The sequence below is a fragment of the Pleurodeles waltl genome, chromosome 10, assembly GCF_031143425.1.
Source record: "Pleurodeles waltl isolate 20211129_DDA chromosome 10, aPleWal1.hap1.20221129, whole genome shotgun sequence".
In the NCBI taxonomy this organism is placed as follows: Eukaryota; Metazoa; Chordata; class Amphibia; order Caudata; family Salamandridae; genus Pleurodeles; species Pleurodeles waltl.
Window position 1 is genome coordinate 1065004916 of NC_090449.1, and position 18597 is coordinate 1065023512.

The 18597-nt window shown below is 46.7% G+C and overlaps 1 protein-coding gene across 2 annotated transcripts in view; it reads left to right on the plus strand.

The window, feature by feature from the left end:
* ANKRD28 (ankyrin repeat domain 28) overlaps positions 1 to 18597 on the plus strand; it is a 496481-nt gene that overhangs the window by 397709 nt on the left and 80175 nt on the right. For both annotated transcript variants that reach the window (XM_069212092.1, XM_069212091.1), the window contains exons 24-25: positions 244 to 389; positions 3762 to 3844. In XM_069212092.1, the coding sequence (XP_069068193.1) occupies positions 244 to 389; positions 3762 to 3844 (229 nt within the window). The remainder of the gene's footprint in view (positions 1 to 243; positions 390 to 3761; positions 3845 to 18597) is intronic.

The following is an 18597-nucleotide window of genomic DNA, read 5'->3' on the forward strand; positions in this document are numbered from 1 at the left end:
GATAGTCCAGTTTCTAAAGGGAGTGACTCTCGACCATCTTGTTTTGAGTTTACTAGAATTGTGGCTCTGGGGAACCAGCAGTAAACACTCCTAACCATCTACAGTAAAAGTCAGTAACCTCACTCACCCAAGGCCACAAGAAATGATCTCACAGCCCGTGTCTTCTAGCTCTCTGCCACAGTAGACCTTTGCAGTGTTTCAGGTAAGTTGTCTTCCTGACTAACTGTTCTCTTGTGCCCCCAGGACACCCCTGCATGCCTCTGCTTTCACGGATCATGTGGAGTGTTTACAGCTACTGCTGAGCCACAACGCACAAGTGAATGCCACTGATGCTACAGGGAGAACACCGTTGATGATGGCTGCCGAAAACGGGCAAACCAATGCCGTCGGTAAAGAGCTTTTGTGTTGTTTTTAAAGTTTGAAAAGATAATTTCTAGTGTGAAGAAGGTAACTATTCTGAGACTATGAAAACTACATCTGGCTCAGTAATGTTGTTTTTCAGGAAGAATCTGAGTGTCCCACTAAAGTTCCCCTTACACCTATATCCAAAGTGCTGAAAACGCATTCTCCTCCTTTTCTTCTCACACCTTGTCCTACACCTCTGAGCCCCAGTTATTGTGCTTGCAACGTAGAGTATCCAACCAGCTTCTTCGAACACCACCTTCTCCTTATGGTGGGTTTGGTGACATATTTAGTCTTCTGTCCTGAGTAGTAACTCCACATTTGAAATCTGTCTGTAAGGAATATTGAATATTTCTGTCTGCCCTTACAATAGAGACATTTCTGCGAGACAAAGTGTGAAAAAGGCATGAGTGGCTGTAGATACTCTTGCTCTGCATGCTCCTGCCATCTAATATTGGGTTTGGAGTGTTGCAAGCTGTTTTCCTTCAAAGAAGCATTCTCGAGTCACAGGATCAAAGTGACTCCTCCTGCCAGGTGATACTGCACATGGGCATCAACTCCTTGGATTGCTTTTTCTTTGCTGCCGAGTTTGGAAATGTCTCTTCACTCCATACTCCCTTTTCTCCGGTTGCATAATCTTTCTTCCGTCTTTCCTAAAATTGATGGTATTGTCTTTGATCACACTTCTCTACTATTGTGCTCATCCCACTCTATCGTTACCAAATGGCAACTTGGTGACTGCCCTAGGTTTCATATCTCCTACTTTCATATCTGCATCCACCCTGCAAGTATCTCAGAACCAGATTGTGGAAAAACACTATTAATTCAAGGTTCTACCTTTTGAAAGAGCTCAGCTGCCAGGGTCTTCACAAAGTGCTTAGCAGTAGTAGCAGCTCACCTCTGGAGACAAAACATACACGTATTCCCATACCTAGATGACTGGCTTATCAAAGCCAGGACATGATCACAATGCCAACACCACACTGATGGAGGTGGACCTTCTACATAACTTGGGTTTCACATTCAACTTTCTCACATCCCACCTTCAACCTCTCCAGATACAGCTGCATCTAGGAGCTATACTAACTGCAGAATTAGGGATTGCATATCCCAGTCTGGCTTATTTTCACAACCGAGGAACTCATCATACACGGTCAGTACTATAATGCACCTGTTAGGGGTGATGGCCTCTTGCATTGCTATCGTCCTCCATGCCAGACTCCACGTGTCCTTTCCAGAAGTGTCTCTTGTCAGTGGTCCCAATCACTCTGCAATGGTGGAACACCACCAACCTGTTGAAAGGGCTCCCTTTTCTAGAACATGTGTCTGATCACTCTAACACAAGGTCACTCCAGTTGTTCCAACTCTCTAAGACAGTGTATAAATTTGATTTCCACCTTCACATTCACCTAGTGGAAGAGTATCTCCCAGGAACGGACAACAACTTTGCAGACCTGCTCAGCAGGATGCAGCGACAAGACACCAGATGGGAACTTCACCCGCAAGTCCTTTCAAAAATACGTCCGGAAATGGGGGAACACCTCCAATAGATCTTATTGCCACAGCAGAAAACACAAAATGCCAAAACTTCGCCTCCAGGTACTCACACCCTCAATCCAAGGACAATGCTCTGGATGAACTGGTCAAGAATATTTGCCTATGCTTTTCCACCTCTCCTTTTCGTTCAGTTTCTAGTCCAATGGATCAGGCAAACATCTCTCAAAATGATCATTGTAGCTCCAACATGGGCATGCCAGCCCTGGTTCACCATACTACTGGATGTTTCAGTACTCTCCCACAAGAAGCTTCTCAACAGGCTGGATCTTCTCACTTAAAGTCAAGGTCAAGCACCCAGACCCCAAATCTCCCAACTTTGCGATATGACTCCTGAAGTAATAGAATTGGTTGCCTAGATCTGCCTGCAGAGTGCATGGACATCCTCAGAGAAGCTTGTAAACCCACTAACAAAGCACGTTATGCTGCATACTGTAAACGCTTTGTTGGCTACTGTCAACCCAAACACATTAATCCCATTAAAGCTACTGTCCAAGACACAGTCTTCTACTTGCTTACACATCCATTTGCTTATATCTTGCAGGCATAGCTTCGTATTTACAAAACACATCTCTGCTTTAGGATTCCAGGAATCAAAGCATTTATGGAAGGACTTAAACTGGTCATTCTGTCAAGAGTGCGGTCCCCCCCAAATCATGGAACCTCAATATTGTCCTTGTCAGGCTCATGGGTCCTCCTGTTGAGCTACTTCACTCATATCCTCTAAAGTACTTGTCATGGAGCGTTTTTTTATTTTAGTTGCTATCACGTTTCTCAAGCCTGTTAGTGAGCTCCAGGCACTAACCTTGGAAGAACCATTCTTCCAAATTCATAGTGACAAAGTGATTCTTCGCTCCAATTCAAAGTTCCTTAGTAAGGTGGTCTATTGATTCCACAATAATTAATCCATTGAGTTACCCGTCTTCTTTCCACAGCCCGACTCAGTTGGTAAAAGAGCACTTCACACTTTAGACGTTAACCCTACATCAATGTTCTACATTAATAGAACAAAAGTTTAGAAAGACTTGGCAGCTCTTTGTAGCTTTCTCATTACTTCATAAAAGCAATCCAGTATGCAAAAGCAACATAGCTAGGTTGATAATAAAATGTATTCAAACTTGTTATGGTACAGCAAAGACACCTTCCTGTCACTCCCAGAGCACACTCCACCAGGAAGAAGGGAGCCACTGTGGCTTTCCTTGGAAACATACTTACAGCTGATGTCTGTAAGGCAGCTACATGATCTACACCACGTACATCTACAAAACACTATTGTGTAGATGTACTTGCACGCCAACAAGCCAGTGTAGGCTAAGCAGTACTAAGAACACTGTTCCAATCAACTGCAACTCCCACGGGCTAGCCATGACTATCATGGAGGGACTGCGCTAGTCTCTGCAGAGCATGTGTATCTGAGCCAGACATGCCTTTTGAATGGACTTCTTTATCTATACTTCATCTCCACTCTTCTCACCCGCCTGGGGAGAAATAGTCTAACAAAGGAGTCGATGCCAATGCACAGTATCACTGAGGAGTCACTCCATCTTGTGCGTTACCCGAGAATGCTTCTTTGAAGTTTAGTTTTCTCTCTTGCTTTGGGTTTGCATCAGATTTTGGTGTGCTTCTGATTTTTCCCTTCATTGTTTTATGCTTATTTTACTTTCCACTGAGTTATCATTAATACCCATAGAAATCAGTATGGCTGCCCCTACGAACAGGGTGGGCCACAGAGATGGGTACAGCACAATATAGGTCAAGCCAGCAGATCTTGCAAACACATTAATGACAGTTTATCTACTTTACAGAAGTCCTGGTGAGCAGTGCAAAGGCGGATCTGACATTACAAGATAATACTAAAAATACTGCTTTGCATTTAGCATGCAGCAAGGTATGTATACATTTGCATTATTTCATGTGCATTCTTTGTTTAAAACAGAATAACTTTTTAATTAGTTAATTAAAGAAATTGTGAATGGTAGTGACGATGAGGAACACAGAACAACTACATCCTAAAAAGATTTTTTTGAAACCAAATAAATGTACCAAAACTGGTAGAACATGTAGAAGAATGAGATACTTATCTTTGGTAATGATCTCAGGTGGATACTCTGTCTAGCTGTGAATTCCTTACCTCTTGAATCTCCTCCAGGCACCACCCTGGATATTGAAAGTTGAAAGAGCTCTCCTGCTGTGGTAGGTGGCGCCAGTCCTCTTATTTCGTTCGGGTACCCTCCCCAGATGTGACATAATGGAGCTTTAATGTTTCCTGTTATTTTACCACTTCCTTAGAAGGAAAAACATGATTGACAAAACTGACAGCAATGAAGTGCAGAAAATTACCCTGGAACCAAATTAAACATGCCGGACCACTCCTCAGAAGGAGAAGATGGGTGGTGGAGAGATCAGTGAAGGATCTCCAGGTGATATCCACCAGAGTGGTCACTATGGGAGACAAGTAACTCATTATTCTGAGATCTTGTACCTGCAGTTTACCGACCTCTGGGTCGGAGGAGATAATTCAGTCAACAAGCTTTGACAGCCACTCATCAAAACACATGTCCCTGCAGCCATCGGAGACAAAGTAATGCCTGGCAAAGGAGTGGTCTGAAGCCCATGTTACAGTCCAACAGGTATTCCAGACAAGGGCACTCCTGGGCGGGGCCAAATAAATCCTTGTTTGTAGCATGTGTAGCTGTAGATCAAATGCTTTACACATGCCTTCCATCTAGGGTTGGGCTTTGGACACTCTAGCTTCTATTCCTTCAAAGAATGTCTTTTGATTTCAGGGTGACTGGTGGCAGCTCCCCCTGAGACTCACAGTGCACTAGAACACACGCTCCACCTTAACATTGTTTTTCCCTGTTATCCAGATTAGCCATATCTCTGACCTCTCCATTCCACTGAGCCCAAAAGATCACGATTCAACTTTGAGGAATTGGAGCTTTGTCGGTGAAGGAAACTGAAATGAATCAAGAGGCGTTCAACTGCTCTGAGATCAAACCAAAGGAAAGCCTGGGGTCTGATCATAAAAGAATGGCTCGTTTCGCAGGCAGGGATGGAGGATACAATTTGACCGTTCATGTAATCATTTTCTGCTGAATACTTCTTACTGCAGATTTCTCACCCTTTGAATAATCCCCAGGCATCAGTCTATATTCGGAAACTTTAAGTAGTCCCCCTGTCCCGATAAGTGGCATTGTGGGACTCTGTGCCTACGTCGTTCCTCTCTGGAAGTGATGTGCAGAGCCACATCAAAGCGCACCCCAAACATACTGACACCAGTTGCTCTCTTTATGAACCACTAGACGCGAATCAGGAGCAACCTCTCATTTCTTCACAAGACTACTTTTCCAAAATTTTGACATGACTGCCAGTGTGCGAAAACATCCCCCCTAAAACCGCAGGGTTCAAGGCTTATAGGGACTATGACAAGCAAACGTCTGACAGATCTCCACTCTTTGGTGCTTTAGGTCAGCCCTTGGCTCCAGGGAGTTGAGCAACTGTGCCTTGATGAATCTGAAGGCCTACGGGGCTATGAGGCAAAGCTTTATCACCAAACACCTAAAGACAATGCACCATGACCACCTGAAGGGAAGGGATGGCCCCATTTCCACAGCAGAAGTTCTTTCTGTGGCCGATCTTCATGGCCAAAGTCATCCGGTAAGTCCAAAAAGAAGCACAAGAAGCCCAAGCTAGGCTCTGCTCCTTCCCACCATTCTCAAACTCCTGTGAAAGTGAGAGTTAGTTAACGTGCCTCTGTTTTGCTCCTGAATGCTATCTTCTTGGGAGCCGATTCAGATTCTTGCACAGGGGGCAGCTTGAGTTCCTGAGTCCTTTTGCCACATCATAGCGAATCCACAAGTTCAGTGCAACCATTCTGTGTCTGTTGCGCCTGCTGTTTCCTGCAGCCTGCTAGAAACCATGGGGTCCTCTGGCTGGCACTCGGCAGCTCCGCCCTCTGCATCAGCAGGAACCTCTGGACTTATTTCGGAACCGCTTTGGTGCTGACATTGGTGCTGGTGCCTCAACTTATCCCTGATCCCTCAGCACCAGCCTGGACTGCGAAGCACAACAAATAATGCTATCAGAATTGACTTCGCTTCGACCCAAGCTGCAGTCTGATCCGACTATGCCGGAGCCTTTTGGCAAACCATCGGACTCGGACACATTACCCTTGCCTCATGGAAGGCCCCAGACCTTCAGACCTTTTTTCGGCTCAGATTCTGATGACCTTTAGGATAAAGGGGGTGAGTTTGCTCAACCACATACTGAAGACAACTGGCATGATGAGCTGCTGGATGCCAGTGGACTGGATACTTCTCCCAACCCTGGGCTGGTCTCTCGACCTGGGCCAGGGACTTTGGAAAGTGTCGGTCTCATTTGTAGTTGTGATGCAAAGGGCGGCCGAGGAGGATCTTGACCTCCAGTTGCTGACCATAGAGGTGAAAATGAAAATGTCACTTACCCAGTGTACATCTGTTCGTGGCATCAGTTGCTGTAGATTCGCATGTTTTGCATAGCTCGCCATCTGGTGTTGGGTCGGAGTGTTACAAGTTGTTTTTCTTCGAAGAAGTCTTTCGAGTCACGGGACCGAGTGACTCCTCCTTTTGTCTCCATTGCGCATGGGCGTCGACTCCATCTTCGATTGTTTTTCCCCGCAGAGGGTGAGGTAGGAGTTGTATTGTAGTAATAGTGGCCATGCAATGGAGTGACTAAGTATGTACCTATTTAAGGTTAAAATAATATATATACAAATAGTTGAAGGTACCTTCCGAACTGCTACAGGCTCCCGGGGAGGCGGGTGGGCACATGCGAATCTACAGCGACTGATGCCACGAACAGATGTACACTGGGTAAGTGACATTTTCAGTTCGATGGCATCTGTCGCTGTAGATACGCATGTTTTGCATAGACTAGTAAGCAGTTATCTCCCCAAAGCGGTGGCTCAGCCTGTAGGAGTGGGAGTAGTCTGAAACAATGTTCTTAATACGGCTTGACCTACTGTGGCTTGTTGTGCGGATAACACGTCTACACAGTAGTGCTTGGTGAATGTGTGAGGCGTAGACCATGTGGCTGCCTTACATATTTCTTGCATTGGGATGTTTCCTAGAAAGGCCATGGTAGCACCTTTCTTTCTGGTTGAGTGTGCCCTTGGTGTAATGGGCAGTTGTCGTTTAGCTTTAAGGTAGCAGATTTGGATTCATTTAACTATCCATCTGGCTATACCTTGTTTTGATATTGGGTTTCCTGCATGAGGTTTTTGGAATGCAATAAATAGCTGTTTAGTTTTCCTGATGCTCTTTGTTCTGTCAATGTAATACATTAATGCTCTTTTGACATCTAAAGTATGTAGTGCCCTCTCAGCTACGGAATCTGGCTGTGGGAAGAACACTGGAAGTTCCACTGTTTGATTTAGATGGAACGGTGAAATAACTTTTGGTAGAAATTTAGGATTAGTCCTTAGGACGACCTTATTTTTGTGTAGTTGTATAAAAGGTTCTTGTATTGTAAACGCCTGAATCTCGCTTACTCTTCTTAGAGAGGTAATGGCGATGAGAAATGCAACCTTCCATGTTAGGAACTGTATTTCGCAGGAGTGCATGGGTTCAAAAGGTGGACCCATAAGTCTAGTTAAGACAACATTTAGGTTCCATGAAGGAACAGGTGGTGTTCTTGGTGGAATAATTCTTTTAAGGCCCTCCATGAATGCTTTAATGACTGGTATCCTATATAGGGAAGTTGAATAGGTAGGCTGCAGGTATGCAGATATTGCTGCAAGGTGTATTTTAATGGAAGAGAAAGCTAGGTTAGATTTTTGTAAGTGAAGCAAGTAACCCACTACATGTTTTGGGGTTGCGTGTAATGGTTGGATTTGATTAATATGGCAGTAGCAAACAAACCTCTTCCATTTACTGGCATAGCAGTGCCTGGTGGATGGCCTTCTGGCTTGCTTTATGACTTCCATACATTCTTGGGTAAGTTGTAAGTGTCCGAATTCTAGGATTTCAGGAGCCAGATTGCTAGATTCAGCGATGCTGGATCTGGGTGTCTGATCTTTTGGTTGTGTTGTGTTAACAGATCCGGCCTGTTGGGCAGTTTGATGTGGGGTACTACTGATAGGTCTAGCAGCGTTGTGTACCAGGGTTGCCTTGCCCAAGTTGGTGCTATTAATATGAGTTTGAGTTTGTTTTGACTGAGTTTGTTTACCAGATAAGGAAGGAGAGGGAGAGGAGGAAAAGCGTAGGCAAATATCCCTGACCAGTTCATCCATAGGGCATTGCCGTGGGACTGCCTGTGTGGGTATCTGGATGCGAAGTTTTGGCATTTTGCGTTCTCTTTTGTCGCAAACAAGTCTATTTGAGGTGTTCCCCAGAGCGTGAAGTAAGTGTTCAGAATTTGGGGGTGAATTTCCCATTCGTGGACCTGTTGGTGATCTCGAGAGAGATTGTCTGCGAGTTGATTCTGAATCCCTGGGATAAATTGTGCTATTAGGCGAATTTTGTTGTGAATTGCCCAACGCCATATCTTTTGTGCCAGCAGGCTCAATTGCGTTGAGTGCGTTCCCCCTTGTTTGTTTAGATAATACATTGTTGTCATGTTGTCTGTTTTGACGAGAATGTATTTGTGAACTATTATTGGTTGAAAAGCCTTTAGTGCTTGAAAAACTGCTAGCAGTTCTAGGTGATTTATATGCAGTTTTGTTTGATGTACGTTCCATTTTCCTTGTATGCTGTGTTGATCGAGGTGTGCTCCCCATCCTGTCATGGAAGCATCTGTTGTTATTACGTATTGTGGCACTGGGTTTTGGAAAGGCCGCCCTTTGTTTAAATTTATATTGTTCCACCATAGAAGCGAGAGGTAAGTTTGGCGGTCTATTAACACCAGATCTATAAGGTGACCCTGTGCTTGTGACCACTGTGATGCTAGGCACTGTTTTAAGGGCCTCATGTGCAGTCTTGCGTTTGGGACAATGGCTATGCATGAAGACATCATGCCTAGGAGTTGTAATATCATCTTTGCTTGTATTCTTTGTGTTGGATACATGCGTTGTATGATGTTGTTGAAATTTTTAATTCTTTGTGGACTTGGAGTGGCTACTCCTATTGTTGTGTTTATTATGGCTCCTAGGTATTGTTGTACCTTGCATGGCAGAATGTTGGATTTTGCGAAGTTGACTGTGAACCCTAGTTTGTAGAGGGTTTGTATGATTTGATTTGTGTGGTGTGAGCACGTTAACGAATGGGTCTTGATTAGCCAGTCGTCTAGATACGGGAATACATGTATTTGCTGCCTTCTGATGTGTGCAGCGACTACTGCTAGACATTTGGTAAAGACTCTTGGTGCGGTTGTTAAACCGAAAGGCAGTACCTTGAATTGGTAGTGTATTCCTTTGAATACAAACCTTAGGTATTTCCTGTGCGATGGATGTATTGGTATATGGAAATACGCGTCTTTGAGGTCTAATGTTGTCATGTAGTCGTGTAGTTTCAGCAATGGTAACACTTGTTGTAGTGTGACCATGTGAAAGTGGTCTGATTTGATGTATGTGTTTAGTATTCTTAGGTCTAGGATTGGTCTTAGCGTTTTGTCCTTCTTTGGTATTAAGAAGTACAGTGAATAAACTCCTGTGTTTATTTGTGTGTTTGGTACTAACTCGATTGCATTCTTTTGCAATAGTGCTTGAACTTCTATCTCCAGGAGCTCGGAATGATGTTTTGATAAATTTTGTGCTCTCGGTGGTATGTTTGGAGGGAATTGTAGAAATTCTATGCAATAACCATTTTGGATAATTGCTAGAACCCAAGTGTCTGTAGTGATTTCCTCCCATGCTTTGTAATAATGACCTATTCTTCCCCCCACTGGTGTTGTGTGGAGGGGGTGAGTGACATGTGAGTCACTGCTTATTTGTAGGGGTTTTGGGGCTTTGAAATTTTCCCCTATTCCTAGGGAATTGCCCTCCTCTATATTGGCCCCGAAAGCCTCCCCTGTTCTGTCCCTGGTAACTGGATGTTGTTGCCTGTGAGGTACTGGCTTGTGTGGCCTGACCCCGAAACCCCCCTCTAAAGGGTGTTTTGCGGAAGGTGCTGTAATTTCCTCTGCTCTGCGGGGAGTAGAGTGCGCCCATGGCTTTAGCAGTGTCCGTGTCTTTTTTAAGTTTCTCAATCGCCGTGTCCACTTCTGGACCGAACAGTTCTTTTTCGTTGAATGGCATATTGAGAACTGCCTGCTGAATCTCTGGTTTAAACCCAGACGTTCGTAGCCATGCATGCCTTCTGATGGTCACAGATGTATTTATTGTTCTTGCAGCTGTGTCTGCTGCATCCATGGAGGAGCGTATCTGGTTGTTTGAAATGTTCTGTCCTTCCTCAACCACTTGCTTTGCCCTCTTTTGTAGGTCTTTGGGTAGATGTTCAATGAGATGTTGCATCTCATCCCAATGGGCTCTGTCATAGCGCGCAAGTAGTGCCTGAGAGTTAGCGATGCGCCACTGGTTTGCAGCTTGTGCTGCGACTCTTTCCAGCTGCATCGAACTTGCGGCTTTCCAGATGTGTGGGAGTTGGCCCTTTTCCTAGCTGCTCCTACAACGACAGAATCTGGTGGCAGCTGTGTAGTGATGAAAATAGGGTCTGTAGGAGGCGCTTTATACTTTTTTTCCACCCTTGGTGTGATTGCCCTACTTTTGACCGGCTCCTTAAAGATGTCTTTTGCGTGCCGAAGCATACCAGGGAGCATAGGCAGGCTTTGGTAGGAGCTGTGGGTGGCGGAGAGGGTGTTGAATAGAAAGTCATCCTCGACTTGTTCTGAGTGGAGGCTTACATTGTGGAATTGTGCTGCTCTAGCCACCACCTGAGAATATGCAGTACTGTCTTCTGGTGGTGATGGCTTTGTAGGGTATGCCTCCGGACTGTTATCTGACACGGGGGCGTCGTATAAGTCCCATGCGTCCTGATCCTGGTCACCTTGGCTCATGGTGGTGTGAGCCGGGGAATGTGATGGAGTTTGTGCTGGTGAGACGTGAATTATAGGTGGAGGGAGAGGGTGGTGGAGTAACCTTTTTCACCATTTTTGTTTGTGGTGTTTGGTCAGTTTGAAATTCCAGTCTTCTCTTTCTCCTAATAGGGGGAAGGGTGCTTATCTTTCCTGTCCCCTGCTGTATAAAAATACGTTTCTGCGTATGGTCTACATCGGTGGATTGCAGGTCTTCCTCAAATCTATGCTTTCGCATTTGGGAGGTCATTGATTGCTCTTCTGTATAAGAGCCTGAAACTGGGTCGGTTGCAGGTTGTTTTGGCACCGAAACCCTGTCTGCATCTTTTTTCGGCTCTGAGGTGACTTTTTTCTTTTTCGGAGTCGAAACATCTCGGCGTCTATCTTCGTCAGTGCTGCTGTCTCGGCGTCGAGCCGTGTCTACACCGCTATCTCGGTGTCGATGTATGTCTCCAGCACTTTCTCGGTCCCGAGAAGACTGCGTGCCGGTGTCTCGACCGGAGTCGGACGGTCTTGGCACTGTTTGGGCCTTTTTCGGTGCCGACGGTCGGTCACCGAATTTATGGGTGGAGCCATGGCCTGGTGGCAGTGGCGTCCCCTGGGCCTTGACAATCTTCTTATGAGTGGTTTTCGACGTCTTACTCACGGTTCGTGGATCGTCGAATTCCTTGGAGTCCGATTCGTGTATCGAAAAGGTTTCTTCCTCTTCTTGTATCTCGAACTCTCGGTGGGCTGTCAGCGTGGACGCCATATGAAGTCTTCTGGCTCGACGGTCTCGGAGTGTTTTTCGGGACCGGAACGCACGACAGGCCTCGCAAGTGTCTTCACTGTGCTCAGGTGACAGGCACAGGTTACAGACCAAGTGTTGGTCTGTATAGGGGTATTTGTTGTGGCATTTGGGACAGAAACGGAACGGGGTCCGTTCCATCGGCGTTCTTCTACACGCGGTCGGGCCGAGCAGGCCCCGACGGGGGATCGAAAACTACCCCGAAGGGCTCCGGAGCTCTTCGATGCGGTGTTGATTCTAACTACGCCGATCTCGAACGCAACAATACCGACGAAAATCTTCCGAAATTTTGCTGTTTTTCCGTTCCGAAACTCGGAGGTACAGGAACACGTCCGAACCCGATGGCGGAAAAAAAAACAATCGAAGATGGAGTCGACGCCCATGCGCAATGGAGACAAAAGGAGGAGTCACTCGGTCCCGTGACTCGAAAGACTTCTTCGAAGAAAAACAACTTGTAACACTCCGACCCAACACCAGATGGCGAGCTATGCAAAACATGCGTATCTACAGCGACAGATGCCATCGAACACTATGTTCTCAGCAAAGTTGCTTTTTAATGATTCCTCCCAGACATTCTTACAAGGACGTGGGAAGTGCCATGTTCCAGACCACCAGTAAATAACTAGATGGTGAGACGCCACTGCCCTTACGCTGGTACCCAGCTTTCATAAAACAGCACCTGGCCCCAGAAAGCTTAATAGTGCAGGCGTCCACGAGCAGCATCAACTTAATGCTTTACCTACCACCCCACCGGATAGTCTCAAAACCTTTGAGACGCACATGTTCTCCTCCACCAGCCTGATATTAAAGCCCATCAATGACAGCTGCCTATTGGGCTAATCACCTCATGTCCTTTGGGACTCTGTTGCTGAGGTACTACCTACTGTACTGGAGGAATTGTGCTCTACCCATCCTTAAGACATTGAGAATTTTGGGTATTCACGGCCATTATCGATTCGGGTTAAAACCTACAGATTTCCTTGGGTGGGCAACTGGCACCAGTGTGACATTCAGGACACATGCCTGGATGACATCTAAAGGCTTCTCCAGGAATGTCCAGTCTTCCCTATTGGACATGCCCTTTAACAGCACTCGCCTCTACAGTGAGAAGGTGGATTCACCCCTCCTGCGCTTTAAAGACAGCCGAGCCACATATGCCTCATTGGGCCTTTCTGCTCTAATGCTTCAGATTCACCAGCAGTTTCACACCCTCCATGGCTATGGTAGTGGCTTCCAGTACCACCAATACCCATCCATGCAGCCAGTCCAGCAGACCCTACAGCCTTTTCATGGCTGCGCCACACGCACACACTGTGGACAGGGGCAGCAAGCACTCCAATTTTGTCTGCGCCACCCGGTGCTGCAACTGCAAAACCTCTGTAGTGTTCTTCCAGACACACAACCACCCTGTTGAGTGCAGGGTTCAGCATTTCCTCCCTGTGGGGTAAGCAGTCACCTCTAACAAGTGGGTTCTGAAAATTGTGGGTCGCAGATACACCCTTATTTTTTCCACCCCTTTGCACCTTCCACCATCCTCGGGACGGCTCACTGAGGACTATCTGTCCATCTTGCATCAGGAAGTGCAGGCCCTTCTGGCCAAAAGAAACAGTGTGTGTCAGCATCAGAAATGGGAACTGGCTGTTGTTCTTGCTATTTTCGGGTGCTGAAGGAGGACGAGGCCTTCGTTCCATACTGGACAGTCGCTCTCAATGCCTTCATGCAGAAGACAAGGCTCAGGTATATCGTCTGCCCTGGAAATGGGATGGAAGTGTTGGACACCTGCAGGATGCTCACTCTACATTGCCATCCTGCAGGCCCACAGGTGCTATCCGCAGTTCACGGTGGGGCAGGATCATTTTCAGTTCACTGTGCTCCCCTTAGGTCTCACCAGCACACCTCAGATGTTCATTAAAGTAATGGTGACAGCAGTGCACCTTTGGGGGTTCCAGTCTTCCCCTACCTTGACGGTTGGCTGCTGAAGGTGGGCTTGTCCCAGTCGTCAGTCACCTCCAGACCACGGCAAACCTTTTGTCATCTTTGGGGTTTGCTATCAAAGTGCTAAAGATGCACCAGACTCCTCAGACTGTCCTCTTCACCGAGCCTTTCTGGACACAGTTCAGTGCTGTGCTTTTCTCCCCGTAAAGGTTAGTCTAGGACATTCATGCCATGTTCCCGATCCTTTAGCGTTTGTCCTGGATTTCAGTGCGGTTGGCTTAGGCTGCTGGGACTGATGACCTCTTGCATACTGCTGCTTCAGCGCACCCGGTGGCATATACACGGTCTGCAGTGGGATCTGAAGTATCATTGGCCCCTACATCAAGGGGACCGCTCCGACCACATCCAGATCTCAGAGGAGACTGCAAATGATTTGCAGTGTTGATCACTGGACTGCAATTGGGTCAGCGCAGATCCCTCTGCCACCCAGAGTTGACCGTGGTGCATGATGCTTCCCATCTTGGTTGGTGTGGCAGCCTGGGAGAGGTGGAGACCAGAAGCCCCTGGTTTCCGGCAAAGGCCCAGCACCGTATGAACCTCTGAGTCATCCTCTTGGCATTGAAGGCCTTCCTTCCTTCCATCATAGGGATGCTGGCGCAGGTGTTTATAAACACCTCCACCACATGTATTGTTACAGGCGGGAAAGAGTGGGGTCCTAGATCATGTGCCAGGAGGCACTGTGCCTCTGGAATTGACTGGACCATCAAGAAATCTTCCTGGAAGTGAACCATCTGGCAGGATCTTTGAATGCTAGGGCTGGTGAACTCAACCATTGATGCCTAGTGCATCACAAGTGGCAGTTGCAGCCAGAGGTGTGGCGCAAGGTCCCTTCTGCAGATAGGGAGAACCTTGGCTCAGTCTATTTACCACTGCAGAGAACATGCAATGTCAACAATTCTGTGCGTTACTCACCATTAGTTGCCTTCACTGTCAGTCATTTCCTTGCTTCTTGTTGGTCAACTGCTGTAGGCTTATTTCCTCTCTGTGGGTTTGTCCCTCTCCTGGAGCATGGACAGATTACTTGTATCCTTTCATTTGTCACTTTTTCAGGCACTCCCTAATTCTTGGTGTTTACGCACTCTACCAGAGTGTCTTTTTCAGGTGGTTCCCTCGTGTACTTCTCCCCCATCTGTGTTCCTCTCCTTTCGTAGTTGGCTTGGCCCCACCCACTCTTTCTTCCACTGCCTTTGTTGGTTTTGCTCCCGCTACCTTATGCCTTGCCCCACCCTCTCTCCCGTTGTTGCCTAGCTCCCACCCTCCCACTTGCTATCTCCCACCTGCTAGCTCCCTCCCACCTCTCCTCCCACTGTCTGTCACTTTGCGACCCCCCCCACCCCTCAAACCGATTCTCCTGTTGTCTCTGTCACCCCCCTAGCAGGCAGGTAGTAGGTTTCACTAGCAATGCTTATAGAGTCAACAACAGATACAAGCGTTCACCTCAGTTTTGGGATGAGCTCTTCCCCTCCCTTCGCTAATCTGGACTGCACTGTTTCTTCTCTGGCTGAGAGAAAATCACATTATACTGGTGGCTGTTACCAGTGGTTCGCCACGGCTACTGCCTCTAACCTCTCACAACATCTCACACTGCAGACATCAGCAGAGCCCATCTTCGTTTACTTTCAAGAAAAGGTTCAAGCACTGCTCCATAAAGGTGCAATTGAGAGTCCCTCCAGGCCAACATTGGAAGGGAGTTTACTCCCTGGAATTTCTCATTTCCAAAAAGGACGGCTCCCTTAGGCCTTTCACCAAATACATCCTGTTGGATCATTTCCATATGACTACCCTACAGGACTTCATCCCTTTACTCTGACAATGGGATTATCTGGCGGCATTCTACCTCAAGACACGTACTCATACTTTTGCATACCCATCCATCCTGCACACCGCTGGTGCCTGAGGTTTGTGGTTTAAGTGGACATCACTATCAATCCTATGTACTGCCATTTGGGATCACTACAGCTCCAAGGGTGTTCATAAAGTGCTTAGCACTGGTGGCTCCCCACCTGTGAAGAGATGAACACTCACGTCTCCACCTACCCCAACAATTGGCTGATCAAGACTGGCGGCAGAAGACAATGCCTCACCCACAACCATACTGCTGTCTCCTCGCTTCACAGCCTGGGATTCACCACCACACATGCTGCCAAATCCCTCCTCCAGCCTCGGCAAATTCAGCCCTTTTTAGAGCCCCTGCTGAACGTAGTCATTGTGAAAGCCAACCCCAGTCAGTGCTGGCATTCCAGCAGCTGCTGCTACCTTTTCAGTCCACTTGTCACCCCTAGTCAGGGCTTGTTATGCACCGTTGTGCACCTTCTGAGGATAATTGCATCATGCATATCCTGTGTGCCTCATGCCACGCTACATGTGCCCCCTGCCCCCCACACACACACGAGGAGGGTGTGATGCAGCATTGGTCACTGGTGGATGGTCACTGGGAAGGTGTAGTGTTGATAAAGGCCATCACTCACCGCTGTCCGCAAGAATGGAACAGAAACAGTGTGTCACAGAGATGGCCTTTCGCAGACCTCATTCTTCAGGTGGGCATCACCAGGCACACCTTTCTCGCAGGCTGGGGCTGCACCTCAATGACATGCCTGTTCAGGAAGTGTAGCCCACTCAGTACAAAGGTTGTCATATAAATTACCTGGAAGTGCTTGCCATACAAGTAGCCCTCAAAGCCTTCTTCCTACTTATTCGAGGGAAAGTAATCATCACCAAGATGGACAACACCACCATGTTCTACCGTCTGAAACCGAGCTGGACAAGCTCTAGCTAGCTCTCAGCTTTAGCACAGGGGATTTTCCATTTGATGATCCACTGTGCCACACAGCTTCTTGCTGAACACCTTCTGGGGTTGGACAAAGACTTCACAGACCTGCAGAACGTATCAAGCAGGAACTTCATTCGCAAGTCCTACAGATGTACTTCCAGCACTGGGCAACCCCCAAATAGACCTGTTCATTATCCCTGAAAGAGCAAAATGCCTAAACTTTAAATACAAATACCCAGCATCTCTGGGCAATGCCTAAGCATTTCCGACTCTTCCACTCCCTCCCATACGTGGTGAGGAAAATGAGACCAACATTTCTGGCACTCATTGCCGTTGCTCTCGCCTTGGCCAGACAGCTGTGGCATTCCATGTTTCTGTAAATGTCACTTTGGCCCACAAGAATGTACTACTCGGGCTGGATCTTCTTACATAGACCCAAGTTCAGATCACACACACCCAAACCCCAAGCAGCCCAACCTAGCGATCTGCACACGAGGTCTTCTAATTTGGCTGTTTATACCTTCTGTGGTATGTGTGACCATTCTAGGAGATGTGCAGACCACCGCACCGGTCTGTGACACCACAGACTGGAAAAGGTTTGCCCAATATTGGTCTCGGAAAAAATCCCAAATTTCTCCCCAAGGAAGTTTCCCCCTTTCTTTCCATCTCGCATCAAACTATAAGCTCCACTGAATAAAGCAAATTCACAGTTTTCAAAAGTTGGATTTCTAGAAACATTTTTGAAAGTATAAAAAGTATTAACTCATTTTGAAAGTCAGTTTAACTATTATTTATAAGTTGTGCAGTACTGCGGAGGGGAGATACCTCACCTGCGGGAAGAGGGAGCCCTCAGGAGCAGCCCTCTGCCCAAGTACACGAAACACAATAGAGCCAGTCCAAGGAATAACTTTTATGTAATACACAGTGCTGGCCGTTCCTGTCTGGGGCCTGTGGGGTCATCTGCTCTGTTTCACTTCCCTCACATTCTCAGATAACTGATTAACGAGTGACTACCTCCTGGATGTCAGACCCTCCTGAAGTCCCAGGGCTTTGACCGTTCTCCAGGTTGGGTATTTCCTGCATTTTTAAAGATTTAATCACTGCCAGTGGAGACACAGATAACCCTCTTTCTGCAAAATTAAAATGACAGTGTAATTATCTAAAAATAAAAAAAACATAGTCCCCATTGAATTGAACTTTGGATAAACTTTGGATCGTCTTTGTAGATTCTTCCCATGATAGTTTGTGTAATTATGGCTTTCAATTCATCGAGGCCTGTTTTAAGTAGAGGCTACTAAAGCCTATGTAGTAAAATACCTTCAATCTGGCGATGGAAGAAAGTGGCCGATTGGATATTGGTTATATCACACGTTTACACATGAATAACCTAGGCCCTGTTACAGAACATAAAACGTAGACTTTCTACTTCTCAAGAATGAGCTGCTGCAGTCATGTCACAGGCGCCCTGCGCTGCAGACGCAGGCCTGCAGACATATCTTAACACCGCCCCTGGGTGGAGCAAATGGACCCTGGTACCCACATACATCATCTAACTTTACTGCCACTTGTGCACTTTCCTTGTCATATAACCTATGTGCCAATCAAGGTTTCATACTCTTACCATGTTAAAGGGGCCGGGCCATGTGCACTGCATGGCTGTTCAGCAGCCTTCCAGTGCCAAGAATCTAAAATACCAGCAGAAAAAATAAATAAAATAGGAAACGATTAAAAGATAGTCTCACTGCAGAGAATAGACAATCTGCTGTCTGAGGCTAGTGGGGCTACAAATGAGAGGGCTGTTACGGGGCCTAGAGTGGACTATGGAGATCATCTTGTTAAGGAAACTGTACGTCCTATAGAAAGCTGTGGCCTGAGAAGTCACTAACTTCATTTCTCGCCAACACCTGCAAAATGCCACCATCTCCCCGTATTATCTAGGATCCAGTTTAAGTGTTTGTCAATCACCAGGGCTGTCTTTGGCAATGACCAGTGGTACTTTAAGACATACATTGTGCTTTATCGCCTCACAAGGACATTAGGTTCACCTCATTTAAAAAAAGAAAAATTGCTGCTCCCACCCAAAATCTTTAGAAAGAAAGCA